The 19,723-nt window shown below is 38.7% G+C and overlaps 2 protein-coding genes across 8 annotated transcripts in view; one reads left to right on the top strand and one right to left on the bottom strand.

The window, feature by feature from the left end:
- Positions 1-19,723, top strand: part of SBF2 (SET binding factor 2) — a 195,226-nt gene that overhangs the window by 30,043 nt on the left and 145,460 nt on the right. For 6 of the 7 annotated variants that reach the window (XM_064163720.1, XM_064163723.1, XM_064163722.1 and 3 more), the window contains exon 2: positions 4,684-4,772. In XM_064163720.1, the coding sequence (XP_064019790.1) occupies positions 4,684-4,772 (89 nt within the window). The remainder of the gene's footprint in view (positions 1-4,683; positions 4,773-19,723) is intronic. The other variant, XM_064163718.1, reaches the window with a different exon arrangement.
- ADM (adrenomedullin) overlaps positions 1-19,723 on the bottom strand; it is a 115,135-nt gene that overhangs the window by 39,016 nt on the left and 56,396 nt on the right. The gene's annotated exons all lie outside the window — the stretch shown is intronic.

Here is a 19,723-nt window from a genome sequence, read left to right as displayed (position 1 = left end):
GAACCAGCAAATTATGCCAGAATTTTAATGTGTTGCTTATTTGCATTGTTTAAAGAAAAAGATGGGAAAAGAGGAAGGGAAAAGAGGTTAGCTGGGGAGAAAAGCTGCCTTTTCTTCAATAGCTTAAGGTATAGACTGTTCATTAATCATTCTTTTGGGCTGAAATTTATACTGATGGTAAAAAGATTCTTCTTGTCTGTGTCTATCTGAAATCATTAACACTGGAATAACCTATTTTGCCAGTTGAAAACCAAGGTGTCTGTATTAAAGAGTGCCAGTTCTTCCTGCCACTCAATAAAGCGAGTGGAATGAAGAACAAAACCTCTGGAGTCTTTGTGTGTCTGACATGTGTAAAGCAGATACTGGCAGGCACTAACAGGAAGTTACTGCTAGCATTCATTGGCTGTTCAGTATATGTGCACTTTTAATGTGGTGTCAGATTTGGTTAATTAGGTTGATTTAATGGAAATTTGACTTGGATATTGAAGGAATGTCTTTCCAGCATTAAGAATTAATAAAAGGGGCTTGAAATTAGACTTTGGAAAGGTTAATCACTTCATATTTGTATCAGAAAAAAGGACAATGGCTGTTACAGTGAAAGAAGTAGAGAGCTCAGTGGGCTAGAGGCTACTAAGATACCCTCCTTTCTAGTTATCCAAGCGAGCTGTGCAGCCTAAGATATAGGAAATGGCAGTCTGTCACAATGTTACTGTGTACACTTCTGAAGCCTACCTGAGGAGTGAGCCTTCATTCATGTAGACTTGGAGTAACTATAGTCATTATACAAAATAGTAATTGGAGACCACTGGAGTAATTTAAATACATACTGAAGACACAGACTTCATTGGAAGGACAAAATCACACATGCAAGTGTTCTCTCTTTTCTTTTCCCTCTGTTCAGATTTTCCAGTTTGTTCATTAATAGAGGTCTGGAAATATTTGTGGTGGATTCCTTTACTTAAAATAGATTTTTTCATTATTGATTAAACATGTTTTCAAGTACTTGATCAGAATAAATACCAAACAACCTCAGGGTCTGAAAAGTTCTTAAAGAATAAGGATGTAAAAGGAACTTGATGTAACTATGGGTTAGTATTTGGTATGTGGCCTTGATCCTTTTGGAAAGTTGTCAGTAGTTCTCAGTAGCATACACTGAAACCAGTTGTAGCTGTTGCTGAAACCCATTCTATGATTTTTTTTTGGTGGTTTTTTTCTGTTTCTGCTTGTTGCGCTAAACCAGTTGAGAATATGAAGTCACTGAGGTGCTGACTTGCAGGCATCCCTTGAATAATCTGATGTCTTCAGACCTAACTGTTCTGCTGAAGGATGAATAACTTTGTGATTGTCTAACCTTTTCACTAGGAATGCAACTTGCAGTTCAGTAAGTGAAGTATTAAAACCACCCTCACATCCCACCCCTTACACTGCTGCCAGTTCTACCCCAAAAGAAGTCAAGTTCTGTTGGGATGGAAAGAATGTTTCCCATGTAGCTGATACCATTTAAGAAACCATGTGAAATAGTTAGATTTTATGCATTATAAGTAGATCTGTAAATCTCTATCACAGGACTTTTCTGTGGAAGGATTAACAGTGCTGTTTTTTCTTTAATTCACATCTGATGAAAGTGACTACTCCCCCCCCCCCCCCCATATTTTGAGTACAGATCTAATCACTTTTTTTTTTTTCCCTTTAAAATGTTGCATCTCTATAATGCATCCTTCCATAGCTCTTTTTTCCCCCCAGCTTTGATCTCTCTTTGTATTGAAGTTGATGATTTTTTGGAAGATTCATCTTACCTGTTGTGGGCCCTAGCTTTGACTGTTTAATGTCTGGAATGGTTTTGAGGCTTCTGTGAGTCTTTCTGAAAAGGATCCTTTTCTAACTTTTAAAGAAAACTTGGATACCAAATCAGTTGCACTTGAAATAGAGGTAGATATAAAGTGCTTCAAGAGTGTTTTCCCAGTGGTGGCTTCTATGATGGAAGGGTTGGGAATGCTGGGCATATATTGCTGAGTTTTGGGAGCAGGGGGCAAGTTGCTTGAGTGGAAGTTAGGGACTACCCTGTGCCAGTCACAGTTATCAGCTCTAGAACAATGAGTGAAAAAAGAGATTTGACAAAGATATGACTTACAAAAAGCAGGTGACATGGTCATCTGAGTCATTACAAGGGCAAAAGTTCTGATACTGACTCAGTGAAGGAACAGTCCTCTTGGGGTGAAGAGAATAGTAGATAGAAGCTATTGAGTAGGTGACTTCATAAAGAAATGGGAGAGGTGATTTCTCTGAGTGGGTTACCAAACCTGAAGGGTTAAGAGGGGAGAAGAGAAGGCTGCTAGCCTTTTGTTGCCTGCTAGCAACAAAATACCTACAATTCCTGCCATATGTGGTTGAAAAAGTAGCAGTTGTTTTTTTCATGGAGGAAGGAAATGGGTACTGGAGGCCTAAAAAGGAAAGAAAGAATGCAGGATTGTGTTTACCTGCCTTGGGAGGGAAGAAGGTGTGTGCCTGCTCTTCAGAAAGCTGTTCAGTGAGGGAATGTTAAACCCCTCTGATTTGTGAAGAAAGCTTGAGATGAAATGGTTGAGGGGAGAGAGGTGATAACTACGTAGAAGTGGCTGTGTGGGAAAGAGTACATGAGGCAGCACTTGATCTTAAAACAAGCGAAATTAGTGACTGGGGTCTCTTCCATCCTTACAGAAACTGCAGCTGTAGCCATGTCTGTATTTGTTACTTGGTTTCTGGCACTTCCTAACTCTGCTTTCTCAGTGCCATTGCAGCTTCTTTCTAAATATGATGTCTCCTTTGGCTTTTAATTTACTGATTATGGATCTCTTACTGCTACTTATATCTCTTAGCTAACCCACTCTGGCAGTTTTTAGCATGCTTGGGATTCACGGTCAGTATGTGCTGTCTTGGGGGTAAGTTTGCTCTGTGTTTATATGCTCATTGTACTAAGAACATCTGTTTCTAGATTATTTTCAAGAGAAAATCATAGAACAAAAAAAAACCAAACCCAAACATAAACTAGAGAAAATAGTTCTTAGTGAATTGTCAGATCTATTCTATTTAAACACCTTCTCAAACTTCTTGTGGATTTTAAGACAGGAGCAAAATCAAACTGTAAATTAGCAGAAAAGGAAGCTTTTAATTTTTTCTCACCGTGACAGCAGTTTGTGAATTGCATTATGCTAGCAGACTTGAGCTGTGCCAGACTGATGATTTTTATGATAAAGCCAGGAAAATAATGTATTCATTGCTGCTGCTTGGGTGTCTGCAGAGTAAGCAGCACATATGGACTGCTACTACTAGTGCAGTATTTTGTACTGTTTTAGAGTACTGAAGGAATTTCACAAGAAAATATTTTAAAATGGTAATGTTTAATATTCAAGTTTTGTAATATGACTTTAGAGGAAGGGTGACCCAGTAGAATGCAATGGGTCAGCATAGATGATGAAAACCATTAAAAGATATTTTAAGTGATTGCAAGTTTCAGCTTTGCCAATTAGGAAGCTCTGTGTATACTTTAATGAAAGCTATGTTCTTAGGTATCTGTTCTTGTTTCAAATAAAATTTTTATCTAAAACTTGCCTCCTTATCTACCCCTTTTCACCTATGATGCACATACTGGTTAAGGGAATGCAAATAAAGTGGTAGTCTTGAGCTGCGTGTGTTCTGCTTGGTCAGTTTGAGTGTAACTGCTGACCACTGGGCAGGGTACTGTCTTAACGAAGAGGACGTAACTTGTTAGCCCTGATGTTTTTTACTTCCCTTTGAAGTAGAGGGAAGAAATGGTATTTTGGCATCTTGTCTGCACCCACGGATTGAAACGTGTGTGTTTGCTTTCTCTGAAATTACATTTAAGTGATAGTCAAGTGAAGACTGGTGGATAGGTAATGTTACCACAGAAACCTTGTTTTCTTTGGTTTACTGTGCAAGGCATGTGAGGCTGAGGGAGCTGGGATTGTTTAGCCTGGAGAAGAGGAGGCTCAGGGGTGATCTTATTGCTGTCTACAACTACCTGAAGGGTGGTTGTGGCCAGGAGGAGGTTGCTCTCTTCTCTCAGGTGGCCAGCACCAGAACGAGAGGACACAGCCTCAGGCTGCGCCAGGGGAAATTTAGGCTGGAGGTGAGGAGAAAGTTTTTCACTGAGAGAGTCATTGGACACTGGAATGGGCTGCCCGGGGAGGTGGTGGAGTCGCCGTCCCTGGAGCTGTTCAAGGCAGGATTGGACGTGGCACTTGGTGCCATGGTCTAGTCTTGAGCTCTGTGGTAAAGGGTTGGACTTGATGATCTGTGAGGTCTCTTCCAACCCTGATAATACTGTGATGTGCTTGTGAGATACATGCCCATGTTAAAGCAGTTGCCATCAGAAATCAGTATATTTGTAAGATAAAGAATTTGTGGGTTTTTCCTGTAGGAAAGGGCAAGATTTGTGGGAATTACCTGTAATCATCTGTCATTTTGAAAGCATTCATAATGGGTATAGGCTGATTGCAGCTTACGGCTTTGTTTCATCTAGTGACTCCTGGTGTTACTAGATTTGCAAGACACGTTTGAGGAGCTTGTTCTGCCTCTTGTGGCCAAACATTTCCTAAACTTGGCTATATTCTGAAAATAGTATCAAATTTAGAACAACTTAAATTCCACGAGTTTGCCTTTAAGTAATGAAATTTTATTTTTTAGCAGGTCCAACAGAAGGTTTGGGAAAGATAATACAAAGATTTCCTCAGAAGGACTGGGACGATACTCCTTTTCCACAGGGAATAGAGTTGGTAAGTTTTCTTCTTACTTATACTGTTGGAAGATGCATCTGCCCTCATGCAGTAATCAGCATTATCCAAGATGACAGGGGAATGGGTGGAAATTACATGAGTAGAGGCAGTAGATAGTAATAACACTTAATAATAATTTATTCTGTAGATGTATATTTGTGTCAGTAAACTCATTATTGACTACATTTTTAGAAGCGTCCTTCAGCAGGCAGGAGATTTTTCATTCTCATACTCAAATGCAAATATGTGGTCATATATTGTAGATTAAAATGAAGAGTTCAAAGTAATATCCCAGTCAAGTGGCTTGGTTAAAATGATCTGTCTTAACCCAGTATTTTATCACTGCTGGGTGACATTATGGGCACATACAAAAATGGTACGTGGAGCAAGGCTGGTGTGCAGTGATCTGTTCTAAATGCCCTCTGAGAATTCACAAAGTGCTGCTTTTTTCCCTTCTTGGTCTCATATTGTGAAATGCAGTAGAAAGTTAGGTCTTGCTTATCTGGATCATGGATTCTTTAAACTCTAAACTCTAAAAATCCTGCAAAGAAGTGAAGTGCTGTGGTCATACTCTGTAAATTAGGTTTCTGAGAAGTCAGAGTGAAACTTAACTGCTGTGAACTTAGGAACTTCTGTGACAGGATGAGCTATAGAAGGAGACCCGTAGGAAATGTTGCAATACAAGTCTTTTTACTGTGTGACAGAATCAGCTGCAGGCAGTAAGCACACTGACTCTTCAATGAATTTATTACACAGATATAGCAAAAATGGCAACCTTGTACTGATGTGATACCTTTCAACTAGTGCTCAGCTCACTTGCTTTGTCATGGCATGCTGTTGGCCATGTGCTGTCTACTCCAGAGAGAGGGGAGTGAATCTTGGTGTTTATGGCTGCTCTCTGGTGTGGCAGAGTTACAAGTTACTTTGCTGGTGTACACGGCTGCTTGCTCGTTTTCTTCAACAGTATGGTTTTCATTTCTTCATAGCCAAACATAAACCTTATGCTTTGGGGGGGATGTCATACATTAATTACTGGAGTAAGCAGTATTTCTGATACATGTGACGGATGGTTACAGCACTTGTGGTGCAGTTGCATAATAAAACGTTTGGCAATGTAATGCCGTGCTGAAACAATGGAAGCTCCTGCTTTCTCTGAAGTGTTTCTACTACTCTTACAACATTATACCACTCTGTATAGCAATTGCTGTTTGCTCTAGCTGGTAATTCTCTACTTAATGCATGCCTAGCTAGCATATGCTTGATGACTGCTGACTGAGCTCAGATAAGTGGCTTTTTTATATACTACACGCAGTTGTAGTTCATAGGAAGAGAAATAAACTCTGATGCCAAGGCTCAGGGGTATTGTGGTGTTTTTAAAATGGAGTTAAGCTAAGTGGTTTGAGCTTACCTTAAACAACTGCAAGATTTTTGAGTCATATTAAGATTTGTTGTACAAATCTCCCTTACTTATTTCTGAAAAAGTAACATGTTAGTTTTCCAATGATATTTCGAAACAAATAAGTGCAGCTTCTCTTAAAGCCCTGAAGCTTTTTAAGTGGTATGTCTGCACCCAAATATTATTTCCCGTTTAATTGTAAGATGATAGCACTACAAGAATGAAGTTTCTGAAGGGAAAAAAAAAGATTTATTTTTCTTGCTTGAACAAAACATTATTTCTGAATCAATTAGCAAATAACTCATTAGGCAAAGCCATTAAGGCTTTAAACTTTTCATCTGAAGTGAAATCTGACTAGTTGAAAATTAAGGATATCAGTTCAGCCAATCAGCAGATTTACTCAAATTTTTATTTATTTTCTAAATCTGGTAATAAAGTTTTAATTAAGATTGATGAGAGAGATATTGCAAAGATCTAGTATTAAGTAAATCAGTTATGAAAGTTACATCTTGGCAGTGTGATGTTTTTCAAGGTTTTGGTTGGCTGTAAAATGAAAACATTCATGGAAAGGAATGGAGACAAGCTTACTGTTTTCTGTATCTCACTTTAAGGGCAGCTTTAATATTAGGCAAACCTTGGTTGATTGACATAAATATATATGAGAATAGATGCAGGTGTATTTATGATAGAATTAGGCATATTTATGATCCCTAGATACAGGAATATTTATGATATAGTTTCTAGGAGTTCTTTGAGTTAAAATCCTTTGAAGTACATTTCCTGAGTGAAGGATCTTTGTGAAACTGTATGGATTCTCTCGTATGGAAAAAGTGCCATGGCTTCTAACTGAAAAGCATAGTAAACTCTGTTTTAATGAAGGAAAAAAGTGTTAAAGCTTTTGAAGCTTAGCAGTAGGACTGAAAAGAGATTCCTATTTTGAGCCTAGTCTTCTATCAAAGTTAGTTTTTCTGCCATGAATTGTGGAGCTCTTCACCTAGTGATTGGTGAAGATCTTGCTGTCTTCTCTCCTTCCTCCCTGCCTTTTTAAAATACAAACTGTTTGCCTGTGATTTGGACACTTGGTTTTTCTTTATTTTACCACCACCCCCCAAAAAAACCCTAACCAACCAAAAAACCACCACACCAGCCCCTCTAAAAAAACTAAACAAAAAACCCCAACAAAACAGGTTGAATCAGGCAGTTTGTCTTGGCATCTAATGGATGATATGGCCTAGTAGTTATTTCCCATTCAGTGTGCTGACATCTTATAAACCAAAGCTTGGGAGAAGTAATGGAAATGACCAACCCCACATCCCTAGATCTTAATACTTTAACTTAGAAAATAACTGTTTGCACCCCTTGAGAACTTCAGAGCTTGTAGAGATACAGTTAGTCCAAGCTCCAGCCAAAACCTAGACAAAAACCTCTCAGGTTTCTGTGGAGGGCCCTTCTTTTTGTCCAGCCTTACCTGCCTCCACCATTCTAGGCTTGAATTCACATAATCAGATTTCTGAGACCCACATTAGGACAATGTAGAGAGTTGAATTGTGCAGGTAATTTTTAAGTTAAATATTATTTTTCACCGTTGAGCCCACTTTTGAAAAATGGATGAAAATGGGGAAAACTGTGCCCAGTGGACCTGCCCCTAAGTGAGTGACAAGTAGTCCCAAAATGATGCCATTCTCTAGGAAAGATGATGACCCTGTTTCAACTTTTAGCCTGTGTTTGTAGTTTCGTTAATTTGTCACAAGTATGTAGAAAATTGGGCCTTTACCAACTGTTCTTGCAGTTTGAACTTTACTGAGGAGCACTACATTCAGTGTGTATATACTCAGTAATAAAGGATTAAGAGGTACTTCAATAAATGGTTTCAACTTTTATGTGTGCAACATGTTACTGTGTGCTGGCCTTGTTTAACAAACATGAGTTATGGCATAAACACACTGTCCAAAGTTCAACAGAAATATGTTCTACAGAATTTTATTGAAGTCAAGTGTTTTAATTTATCTTGTGAAATAAATTGTGTATTTTCTGCTGGTGGTGAGCAAAGCCATGAGGGAAAGATAGTGTCAGTAGGTCTCAGTCATCATATCTTCTTGGAGATTCTGCTTGTCAGCATCTCATCAAATTACCTTAAGAGATTAATCACAGAACATTAGAGGCAGGAAGGGACTTCCAGAGACTGAGTCCAACCACCCTGCAAAACCAAGATTCCTTAGGGTACTCCACACAGGAACACATCCAAATGGGTTTGGAAAGTCTTCAGAGAAGGCAACTGTACAAGTTCTCTGGGCAGCTTGTTCCAGTGCTCTGTCACCCTCACTGTAAAGAAGTTTCTCCTCATGTTGAGGTGAAACCTTCTATGTTCAAATTTGTCCCTGTTGCTCCTTGTCTTATATCTGTTACCACCAAAAAGAAATTGGCCCCATCCACTTGACACCCACCACTCAGATATATATAGACATTGGTGAGATTCCCTCTCAATCTGCTCCAGACTAAACAGCCCCAGCTCTCTCAATCTCTCTTCATAGGAGAGATGCTCAAGATTTTCCTTCATCTTACATTCTGCATTTGCCATTTCTCTAATGGTTTAATAGCTTTTAACTTTATTCTAACTGAATACAGAAAATTTGGTGAGTCACTTACATGTACTTGAAGGTTTTTATAATGGATTGTTGATAATTATCACAGAATTAACCATATTGGAAAAGACCTCTAGGATCATCGAGTCCAACCTATCACCTAACCCTTCTAATTAACTAACCCATGGCACTTAGTGCCATGCCTTCTCTTAAACACCTCCAAGGATGGGGACTCCACCTCCCTGGGCAGCCTGTTCCAATGCTAATCATTCTTTCCATAAAGAATTTCTTCCTAATGTCCAGCCTAAACCTACTCTAGCACAGCTTGAGACTGTGTCCTCTTGTTCTGTCACTGGGTACCTGGGAGAAGAGATGAACCCCACCTGGCTGCAACCTCCTTTCAGGTAGTTGTAGACAGCAATGAGGTCTGCCATGAGCCTTCTCCAGGCTGAACACCCCCAGTTCCCTCAGCCTCTCCTCACAGGGCTGTGCTCCAGCCCCCTCACCATCCTTGATGCCCTTCTCTGGACACGTTTAAGCACCTCAACAAATGGCACAGTAGCTATTAGAATTTGAGCTGGTTTGTCTTTGAATGCACTGTGACCCATCTGTGTGCTAAGTGATTTAGTTGGAGCAATTAGTGAGGCAGGAATTATAGAATCTGTATTTATTTTTATTTCCAGAAAGCCCTACCCACAACTAACAAATTTAACAAATTAGTTAAATTTGAGTTATAATTCGGTTGGGAAAATCTTCACAAGGATGCTTATGGGCAATTTGTTCATTTAGGAGAATCAGAAGAATTGGAGAAGTTTAGCCACAACATGATTTTGCCCCACTTACATAGCCTGGAGCCCTAGGGAAAGTCTGTGCTATTCACTGGAGTGGAGTAGAAATTTCAACGCTGCCACAAAGGAGCCAGAGACTGCTTGGCTGTTGAAAGGCTTCCAGATCTTCCCAGGACACTGGGAAAGAGGCAGATTATCTCTGGTCTGGTTCTGGTTCCTCTTGGCATGGAAGTTTGCAGAGGTGCAGGTAGGATCTCTTGCAGCTGTGCAGAGAGCACAAAGTGGCACTTCTTGCCACAATGTGAGGCTCTTAAATGCCTTCTCCTGGGAAACCTGAGACACTTATGTTTCCCAGTAGTTCAAGACCAAAACATCAGGGCTAAGCTGGTCTGAAGCACAAGGCAGAGCAGAACATTGTCCAAGAGCAGTGAGGCAGAGGCACAAACATAGAAGCAGCCAGGCAGAAGCAGCTCAACTGCTTGCAGCTTAGGTCAATTTATATCACTTGCCTGAGTGTAATGGCTCTTTTGGCCTCAGAGACTCACCAATCAAAATGGCATTTGCAAAACTGACCATATTAGGTGAAACCAGGGCTTGCTCACCTTTACTTGGGCAAGACACCAAATGCCTGAGCACCTGTGGGTACACTTTGGGAGGGGACATAATGGCCCAAGCCTTTGTCTTCTTCCCACCCTTGCTTCCCCATCAGCAGAAGGGTGGGGCAGACTGGGACATGTGATAGGCCTATTAGCCTTGCAGGACACTAAGGGAGGTGAGGGAGAGACGAAATGTGTCTAAAGCACCACATTTGCCCTGGTTTTGGGCTGCAGTAAGAGCAGTGTGACCAGCAGGGCAAGTGAGGAGATTCTGACCCTTTAAAGGCACTAATTCTTTTTAAAAGTTTGTTGAATCATGTGATGTAACTTAGAATAAGGTATGATGCCTGTTCATACATCCTGACTGTTTGCTTTAAAAGCTGTAAGAAGCTCTTCCTTCATTTGCTAGAACCTTTTTTGCATTATTTAAGAGGTATATAGGAAACAGTGTTTTATAATGTCATTTTGAAATCTGAGCGTCTTCAGTTCTCTCACAAATAACATTCCATCTGCAGTTTGCTGACAAATACAAGTCAAAGTGACTTTCTTCAAGTTTAATGGATGTATGCTGAATTTAAAGAGTAAAGAGAGATTTATAGTCTTTCTCAATGTTAATAAAGTATTTGGCTCAGTAAAGCATTTAAGCTGTCCTGTTTTCAAAAGAATGCATTTGGAACATACCAATCTGGTAGTTGCCCCCCGTGATTCTTTTCTCCATAGTCTGTTATGGAGAAGTTATTTCAGCTTTGCACAGATGCAGTTTAAGTTTAAAAATAACTCTCTAAAATCAACTGAGATATATAGTGTAGTTTTGAATTAGGACAATCAGACTTCTTGTTCTCACTTGCAGGAAGAGTTGTTGAGAAAGTGTATTTGTTGAGTGAGTTGACTTTATATTTCTGCATATTTTTCTTATTTATAAACCAATTTTAGTTCTCCTGTACACCTTGTTAGACATCATTGTTGCGAATCAAAGGAAGAAGCTTTGGTATGTAATATTACACTATAAACTCATCTTTGTCTCGGGGCTAAATTAGCTAAACTAAATGTTATCTGCTTTACTCAGTGTTGGAAGGCTAACGCTAATTAAGCCAATGAAAGTTGTACCTAGAAATAGATACGTTTAAGCTAGATGCCATATGTTTCTGCAGTTTGAGTAGCAGGGAAGAGAATTTCCCATTATAACCAGAGATGGTAGTAATAATGTCACAAGTTAGTAACATCCTTATCTAGTATGTGCAGTCATGGAAATGAGTGGAGAGTTTTCTACAAGCTAAATAGCTATCAAATAATTACTTAAAGGTGTTTGTAAATTGTAAAAACTGTTATTTAATGAAGTTCTTTGAAGATAGCTTACATGGATTATGATGTAAAGAGAAATACTTCTGAAGAAAGTCTGTATGTACCCCTTGGAGGTCTGGTAGGAGTCTGCAGGAGGAGGAAGAGTTTGTGCAGAGCCTTATCTGTGCTGTATGTCTTCAGACTTCTGCACCATTTGAATAGCTTCAGATACAATCTCTTAAATGCAAAATATGTTGTCATGGAGGCAAGGAATTGATGTGGCCAACTCAGGAACTATAAAAATAGAATTATTTTATGTGCTTGAAAACCCCACCCCCAAACTATATACAAAACTAGTTGGGGTTTATTTACAGATTCTAATTCGATCAGAGATTCTTCAAAAGGATGTTATGGATAAATTACGAAGTCAGGAAATGGAAAAGGCTAAGCTATAAACATAGCTTTACCCCACTATCAATCAGGCTGAGCAGAGAATTAAGGGAACAGCAGGCTTTACTCACAGAGGTGAGATGTAAAAATCCAGCAAAGGATGATTGCTGAATACCTGTGGCTCAACCGATTCTGACACTGCAAGCAAGATCCAGTAGTCTGGATCCATGTGGCAGAAGCCCAAGGCAAGTGGCAAAGCCACCAAACTCAGAAACATCTAGAGACACGGCTGCCACAAGATGGGGATTCGTGGAAGCGGCGCTGCGTCGGCAATGGCAGGGGAGAGCCAAACTGCTGGGGTTCCCCAGTCTAGAAGGCAGCCAGGAAGTTGGCTGCTGATAAGGTCCAAGAGTAGCTGGGTCTGGGTGCTACTGGCACCTCTCTCAAGAGGACTGCAGGATTTGCCAGCTTACAAGTTTAGACAGAATGGTGCAAAACTGGGGAGAGCCATCCATAGGCAAGGGTGGTGTAAAACCAAGAGCTGTGTGAAAAGGTAGGAGCTGCCCAAAAACGAGGATGGTCCAAAATGGGAAGTCTGTCACTGCAGGAACCTGTCCTGCCAGGAACTCTGTCAAGGTGGGAACTCTTTCAAGGTGAGAACCCCCTTGCCTTCTCCCTTGTTCTGTTTATCCTGTTCTAGACAAAGTGTCCATTTGCCATTTTATACTGGGCACAAAAACGCAGCCAGTCCAGCAGCCCGAATCCAGCGCGGGCTCCCACACGAGTCAGCACATGTGTGGAAAGGTGCCTCCTGCTGTGTCCCCTTCAAGCCTGCAGGGTGGGGGGGAAGCAGTTTTTGCACCTTCTCCTCTCCATTCAAACCCTTGGCAGAGGGTGGGGAAAGAAAGGAATTTGGAGTACTCTGGAACATATGTCTTCTATGAAATTTCAACTAACCTGAGACATGGGAAAATGAGGAATAACATTTATGTATTTTCAAAATATGTCTCTATTTTGACCTAGTAGGTCACAGTCTTTTGGTAAAACCCAACTTGATAGGCCTGTACAGGTTTCCACTTCATGACATACATGACTTACAAGTAACAGCTACATCTCCAAGATCTTAGGTGAATAAACACTGCTTTGGGGCTTCACAATTGGATCAGGGAGAAGAAACCTGTCTACAGCCCCCCAGCTAATTTGTCTTTAGAGTTGCATTGAAAAACAGAATTTCTATTGTTCAGTTGAAGATATTTGAAGATCAGCCAGATTTTCAGATAGCGAACCCTTAACTTTTGGAGTATTTCAGTGCAGAGCCACTGGAGATTGTAACACATGCTGTCAAAAGTAATACTTTTTAAATTCAAATGCCAATAACTTTAGTGCTATTTTTGTTCTACCACTTTAGCATAAGGCATTTTTTCTAGGAAAAAAAATCAGATACTTGAATTTTTTACTGCTTAAGATGTAAGAGACAAACTGGGTTGAAGATCAGCCAGTTAAGGCCTGAAGTGATTAAAGTTTTAGGGGAGTTATTCTTTAAATGCTTCAGTCTTAGCTAGCTGATCTGTAAGCCAATTTTTCTGCAACATTAGTGCTTTTAAGGGCCCTAATAAAGGGTTGTCTACAGTATCCATTTAACCTTCAGTGCATTTAATCAGCTGTAGAGAATTTATTTTGGATGTCTTTCCCTCTTTCCTCTCACATGTTTTTTACCTCTGAAGTATCATTACATGCTATTTACTGAACAACTGCATGACAGAGCTCAGTGTAGTACTTCTAAATGTGTTAATGTTCTTCTGTCATTCCCATTATACTGCAGTACAAGTACTTTTGAGCAGTTGGTAGAAAACAAATGATAGCAAAAGTATGGCAATTTTTTTTTATTTGACTTACATTATGGACTCAGTTTATATTCCTTTAACTTGTCTGTATTAGCCTCCAGTGGAAATCTTAGAGTGCCATAAATGGTGTGTTTTACAGTAATGTCTCTGCTGTGCTGTAAAATAGTTAGGTTCTGGTCTTAGAATCCTCCTGCTTTTACCAAGTAGATTTTTCACTTCTGGATTTTGTAGACTAGTGGGGTAAACAGTAAGAAATGTTTGAATAGATGGAGTTCACATAGATGGAATGATGTTTTCAAGCAGTATTACTTGTGTTCATGGTTAGCCTGCTGATACCTGTGAGGAATGATTTGTGTGAGGCTCATAGTATTGCATGAAGAGAAGAAGAGCTTGGATAGTCTTCTGAGGTTCTTTTTAGAGTTGTTAATATGAAAAGCTAAAGCTTTGGGTCTTGTCTGCCTGCTTGTTTGCCTTTTTTTTTTTTTTTAGAGAGACAAGGTAGTAACCCATTGGGGAGATAAAAACTGTGACATCAGAATGGTGCTGAATGAAGAAAATCTCTCTGGATTGCCATGAGAGATCAGATCTGGTTTTCAAATGTGATTGGCTGGTGTTTGTCCTTGCAGTTAACTACAGCACACTTCTTCTTAAGAGTTTTTTATGTCACTGCTGAATTGGCTTCCTATCAGAGAGAAAATAAAATTTGGACCAATGTAGCAGCCCTGTAAGGCACGGAAGTGAAGTAGCTCAGAGCCACTTAACTGATCTGTTGTTTAACAGTCTCCTGTTTTGTTTCCTTCTGTAAAGAAAAGGAAATGCTTTGTATGTTTGAAGTGCTGTAATGCAGGCAATTTTTGGACAATTTTTTCTGAGTCTTTGTTTGTTTGTTTTGGTTTTTTTCTGTCTATTTGTGCAGGGAGCTGAGAATTTGTGTGGTTTTGAAGAGATCCAGAAAGCAAGACTCTTGTCTATTGAATTTATAACTATATATTCAGTTGCCACAATACTATCATTTCTAAGGTTGTGTGAGGGAGCTAATGTGCATCTAATCAAGCACAGTCTATTGGGCTGAATACAAGATTGTGAAATTTGAACTGGGTCATTGAATGTCTTCTGGGAATCCAGGAATAATTTATCTGTGAAGTTGATTCTGATGACTATAAATCAGGATGGAATGTTTTCTAATAGTTCAGGAAACACACTAATGGAAAATAGAGGCTATTTTACTTTTTTCTGAACAAAATTGTTTAATACTCTGTGTTTTGCTAAAGATGATACTTCTTGTGCTAAGGACTTCTAGTCAGTGCTACTAGCAAGTCATTTTGTTCCCCCAAGCCTCTGCTTTGGCTAACTTTTGACTTTGTGCTCTTTGTATAAAATATTGTTGCATTTAATACAGGTTTCTCCTACAGGTTTAAATCATCTCAGTGGTTTTAAAGCTTGGCTTCCTACATTTTAAAATCTTTGTGATGGTTTTAGAGAGTTTAAGTGATTACTTATGTTATAAAAGATAAATTCTAGTTGTGCTCATTTAGGAAAATAAAAAAGAGACCAATAATAAATACTGTGATGACCCTTCACAATTTTGCATATACTGTGTGCCACAGCTGCCTTTATCAGCCCTTGTATTGTCCAGTCAGAAGCCAAACAGTCACTGCTTCTGAGATTTCTCGTTGTTTCTTAATTGTGTAACTCCTGGTTTTCCATTCTGGACTCTTCATGCACCTGGCACAAACTCCTCTGCAAGTTTGGGAGGAGAGAGGTTGATTTCAGTATCACTTTATCTGTGGTGGCAGAGTCCTAGAGAAAGGATGTGGAGACTTATTTCTAACTTTTTTTCAAGAGCACTGTGTTGGCCTCAAGCATCATCACTAACTTAACTGTCAGAACGAGCTGAATTTATAAATCCCAAGGTTGAGATGTTGGTTTGCTGATAAAGCAAAGCTTTCCTAATATTGTTTCAGTGCAGCACACTACTGGCTTTTGTCTAGTTGCATGGAAGAGATAAAACCACTTCCACATCTTTCAGGTTTTTATCATACAACTGTTTTATTTCCTAATAACACATAGCATACTGTTTTGTTCTATACAAACCCTGGTATTTGTAGATGGAAAAAAGAAATATTTATGAATGAACTTGCAAGTGAAAAGATAAAAAATGGTGCTAGGCTGTTTAGATTGCACTTTTACTTCTGTATTATTGTTTTATAATAGTGTCCTTGACTTCTGATACGGTTCATAATTGAATTTTTAGTGAGGATTTGGTAAATGACTATGAGAGCTTTAAGAAGGAAACCTGATCTTTAGTAGAAGTCAGTACATATTCATTTTATGGAGTTCACTTTTGATGACAGTAAAAGAGTGCAGAAATGTATTTTTATAGTTGCAGTGTCTGTACATTTTTCAAGGACATGCTGGCACAGGATCACATGAACAGGTGCTTTGATTTAGCTGCAATGGATACCAGGGTAAACTAACCCAAAATTTTATTTCTAGATGAGCAAAAGAGTCATAAATTAAGCATTTGAACTGGCCTCTAGTATGGATCTATGAAGCTCCAACTTTCGCAGATTTGGAGATGCAGCTTTACTGTGGTTAATGCTACTTGTATGATGGTTTGTTAGTTCTTTCCTAGCCTGTAACTCAGTACACATGAGCTGCAGAGCAAACCTAGGCAAAGAACACTAATTCTGAAATCTTCTTGTGAATGGTTTTTAGAAGTTATTCTTAAAAGCTTCTCTGACCAGATATCACAGCTGTTGGCAGGTTTTAATGCAGGTTGAGGAGGCAGGATGTGACTTTTCACATGACTTTCTGTACAAGGGCCCGTATCCCAACTGTCTTTGCTTTGATATGATTCTTAATGTTGCCAGTTTTCTATGTTTCTGCATCTTTTTTGCTTGTCTGTTTCTTGTAGCTATTGTGTTTTCCTTTGGGGTGAAGAAAAAAATGGGCAGGCTTTGAAATGTCAGCTGTGTTCTGCATGGGTCCCTGAAACAAAAATATCACAGTATTCTCTATGTTTTGCTTGAATTAAAGGGGAAAAAACCCAACAAACTAAACCCTAAATGCACCCCCTTGCATATTAAAAGCATAATTTTGTTCATTATGTCATAGTCCTAAGGTGAACTTGGGTGTTTTTTGTGGGCTTTTTTCCGCCCTCCTTCTCCATCTTTTGGGCTTTATGTATCTAAGATATGACTGGTGTTTTTGAAGAAACTTTCCCATCCAGGTTCTGTCATACACGTGTTCCCAGACTGCTTATTGGTCTTTTCCTTGCACTGACTGGTTCCATTACCATCAGGAGAAAAACATTTGTATTTATGTTAGCAAAAAGACATACAACAAAAAGTTGACATTCAGAATCTGAACGGATGTTCAGCTACTCTCAAGTCAAAAGTGTCTTTTTACTTTGAAAGTGTATATATAGTGACTTGAGTCTCTGCCAAGTTACTAGAACTAAAACGACCATTATGTACATGAAAGCAGGAATAAAGCAATGTCAAAGTAATCTGTAATAACACCATCTCCAAATTAAATGATCTGCTGTTTTACTGAGCTACTAATATTCCTATTGTCATTCTGCAATAAATTATTAGGAATGTACTATAAGAGCTAGCTTTTAATTTTCTCTACCTTTCCCCCCCGATCCATGTCATCAGAACATAGAATTTTAGCTCTTTAACTAAATTAAGGCAATTAAACCCAAATTAGTCTTTTAAGCTAGTGGGACAACATCAGGATATGGCATTAGTTTTTGTAGATTGATGGAGTCTATTATGCTGGATTATAATCAAACAAGTATGCTTTCAATGCAGTTGTGGTTTTGGTGCTTTATCCTATGAACTAACAGTACAAGAAACTTTATTCTAAAAAAATAGAAATAAATTAAAACTTTTGGTCCAAGAGAGACTATCTGCTTTTGCCATTTACTGAAAAGATTGACATTACAATGTAGTATTTCAAAACCAAGCAGTCTTCTCCTTCTGTACACAGCATACACAAAATCAGCCTCACTTCATCTTCAACTGTATTGTTTCCATATCCACATGTATTATAGCTTGTGAACAAGAGAGATAGATGTTCATTAAACCCATGGTTTATGAGCTTAGAATGAAGAATTAATTAGATTTAATATCAAAATAGTGGGATAAGAAGTGGGTACTAAAGTTACAGTGTGCATTTGTGACCCCAGTGTTTTTAACATTCTTTGAATACCAGATTTGTCTAGTTCTCGGCATCACCTCATGATTATTTGCTATAACTGCATACCAGAAAAGCTTATTTCACAATGATTTTCCTTCATTCTGGCCCAGTAATACACTTGTAGAGACTTGTTGGCATTTGCAATTTTTAAGATTTGTTGTTGGATCGTGTTCCTATCTGTTTCATGTCTCACATATTGAATTTGATCTCTGTCTCCCAAATAACAGGGATTCGAATTGGCAAATCTTTTCAAAAACTGGGTGGAGAGTACACTTCCCCCCCAGCATCCCCAGTCTTCAATTTAGATACTCTGCTAATAGGTTAGCAAAAGAAGCAGCAACTTCTATATGAGAAACTTTTCTGTATTCATAGCAAGTTATCATGCATGTACTGATTAACAAGACATCCTTGGAAAAACTGCTTGCTGGTTTTGGCTGTGGCTGTATCATTTTATATAAGCATGTCTTTTAAAAGTTTTCCATTTGGAAATTCAAGATTTGTTTCTTGTTCCACTTTGATCAGTACTGTTGCTTAAAAGGATGTGTTTTGGTCATTTCTTAACTGAACATCTAAATGATTTAAGAACATTTCCAACTGTGTAGTTGGAAAACTGTTTTGGGAATATTGTACTGAATGAATGCCTATGGTTTCCTTTCTTCATGGGTAAACATTGTTGTGAAAACTTCACATGAATTGGGAAACTCTTTACAGTTCATATAACCAGAGAAATATTGAATGAATGGAAATCCATTAAATAACTATCATTTTGTCAAGTTTGATCAGACTCAGAAGTTTGTTGATGTTAGGTTTTGTAATAATAAGCCTCAGCTGAAGAAGGCAAGTAAGGGAGATATTTTGAGTATGCAGTCATAAAGTCTGTGGAGTCATAAATGATTAATAAATATTTAAATACGTTTCATTTGGGTTTAGGATAAAGACATACCAGTATTCAATTTTTATTATTTTGGCTGCTGTAAACATAAGCTGATGCCCAATCACAGGACAAGGGGCAAATGGGTGGTAATTGAGGCATAGGAAGCGCCTTGTAAATATGAGCAAGACTTTGTTCACTGTGAGGGTGACAGAACACTGGACAGGCTGCAGAGGGGGACTGTGGGGTCTTTCTCTCTGGAGATGTTCGAGACCTGCCTGGATGCATTCCTATGTGATCTGGTATAGGTGATGCTGCTCTGGCAGGGGGATTGGACTAGATAGTTTTTAAGGTCCTTTCCAGTCCCTGACATTCTGTGATTTGTTTGTATCTTGCATGACAAAGGCCAGGTAGATAGTATTCAGTGAAATGTCCAATAATGTGTTTTCCAAAATGAGTCAGTTTACTCCCAAGGTGAAGAATGATATAATTGAGGAAGATATAATGTTGGATTTTTCTGCTGACTTTGTCTTTAGACTGCAAGTAGAATAGTGCTGTTGTGGAATAGTTCTTAACTCTTTTATCCATGAGTTCAGAGTATGAATTAACAGAGATAACAGAAGTGCATGTTTTTTTAAACTGCTTTCTGGATTATTAAAAGAGAAAGACATCTTTTGCATGTATCCTAATTTCACTTGTTAAATGCATAGATGTGATCTATACTGAAGTGTTTTAGGGTGTGTAGTATGGGATAATAATGACATACTTCTTGTAGTATTAAGGCGTGTCATTATTACGGCATATGCACACCCTCTTATGTCTTACTGCTTAAATATGATAGTGCTTATGAGCTTTCCTTTTAAAGTATTCATTTACTGTGATGAGTTAGGTAACAGTATATTTATGTACATTATTTTACCTATTATGGATGATACCTTATTGTTGCAAAAGCACTACTACAGTGGAAACCTTAATTAAACTAGGGATTGAATTTACT

This window comes from Pogoniulus pusillus, chromosome 24 (assembly GCF_015220805.1).
Source record: "Pogoniulus pusillus isolate bPogPus1 chromosome 24, bPogPus1.pri, whole genome shotgun sequence".
In the NCBI taxonomy this organism is placed as follows: Eukaryota; Metazoa; Chordata; class Aves; order Piciformes; family Lybiidae; genus Pogoniulus; species Pogoniulus pusillus.
The sequence above is the reverse complement of the archived record's forward strand: the minus strand, read 5'-3'. Positions and strand labels throughout refer to the sequence as shown.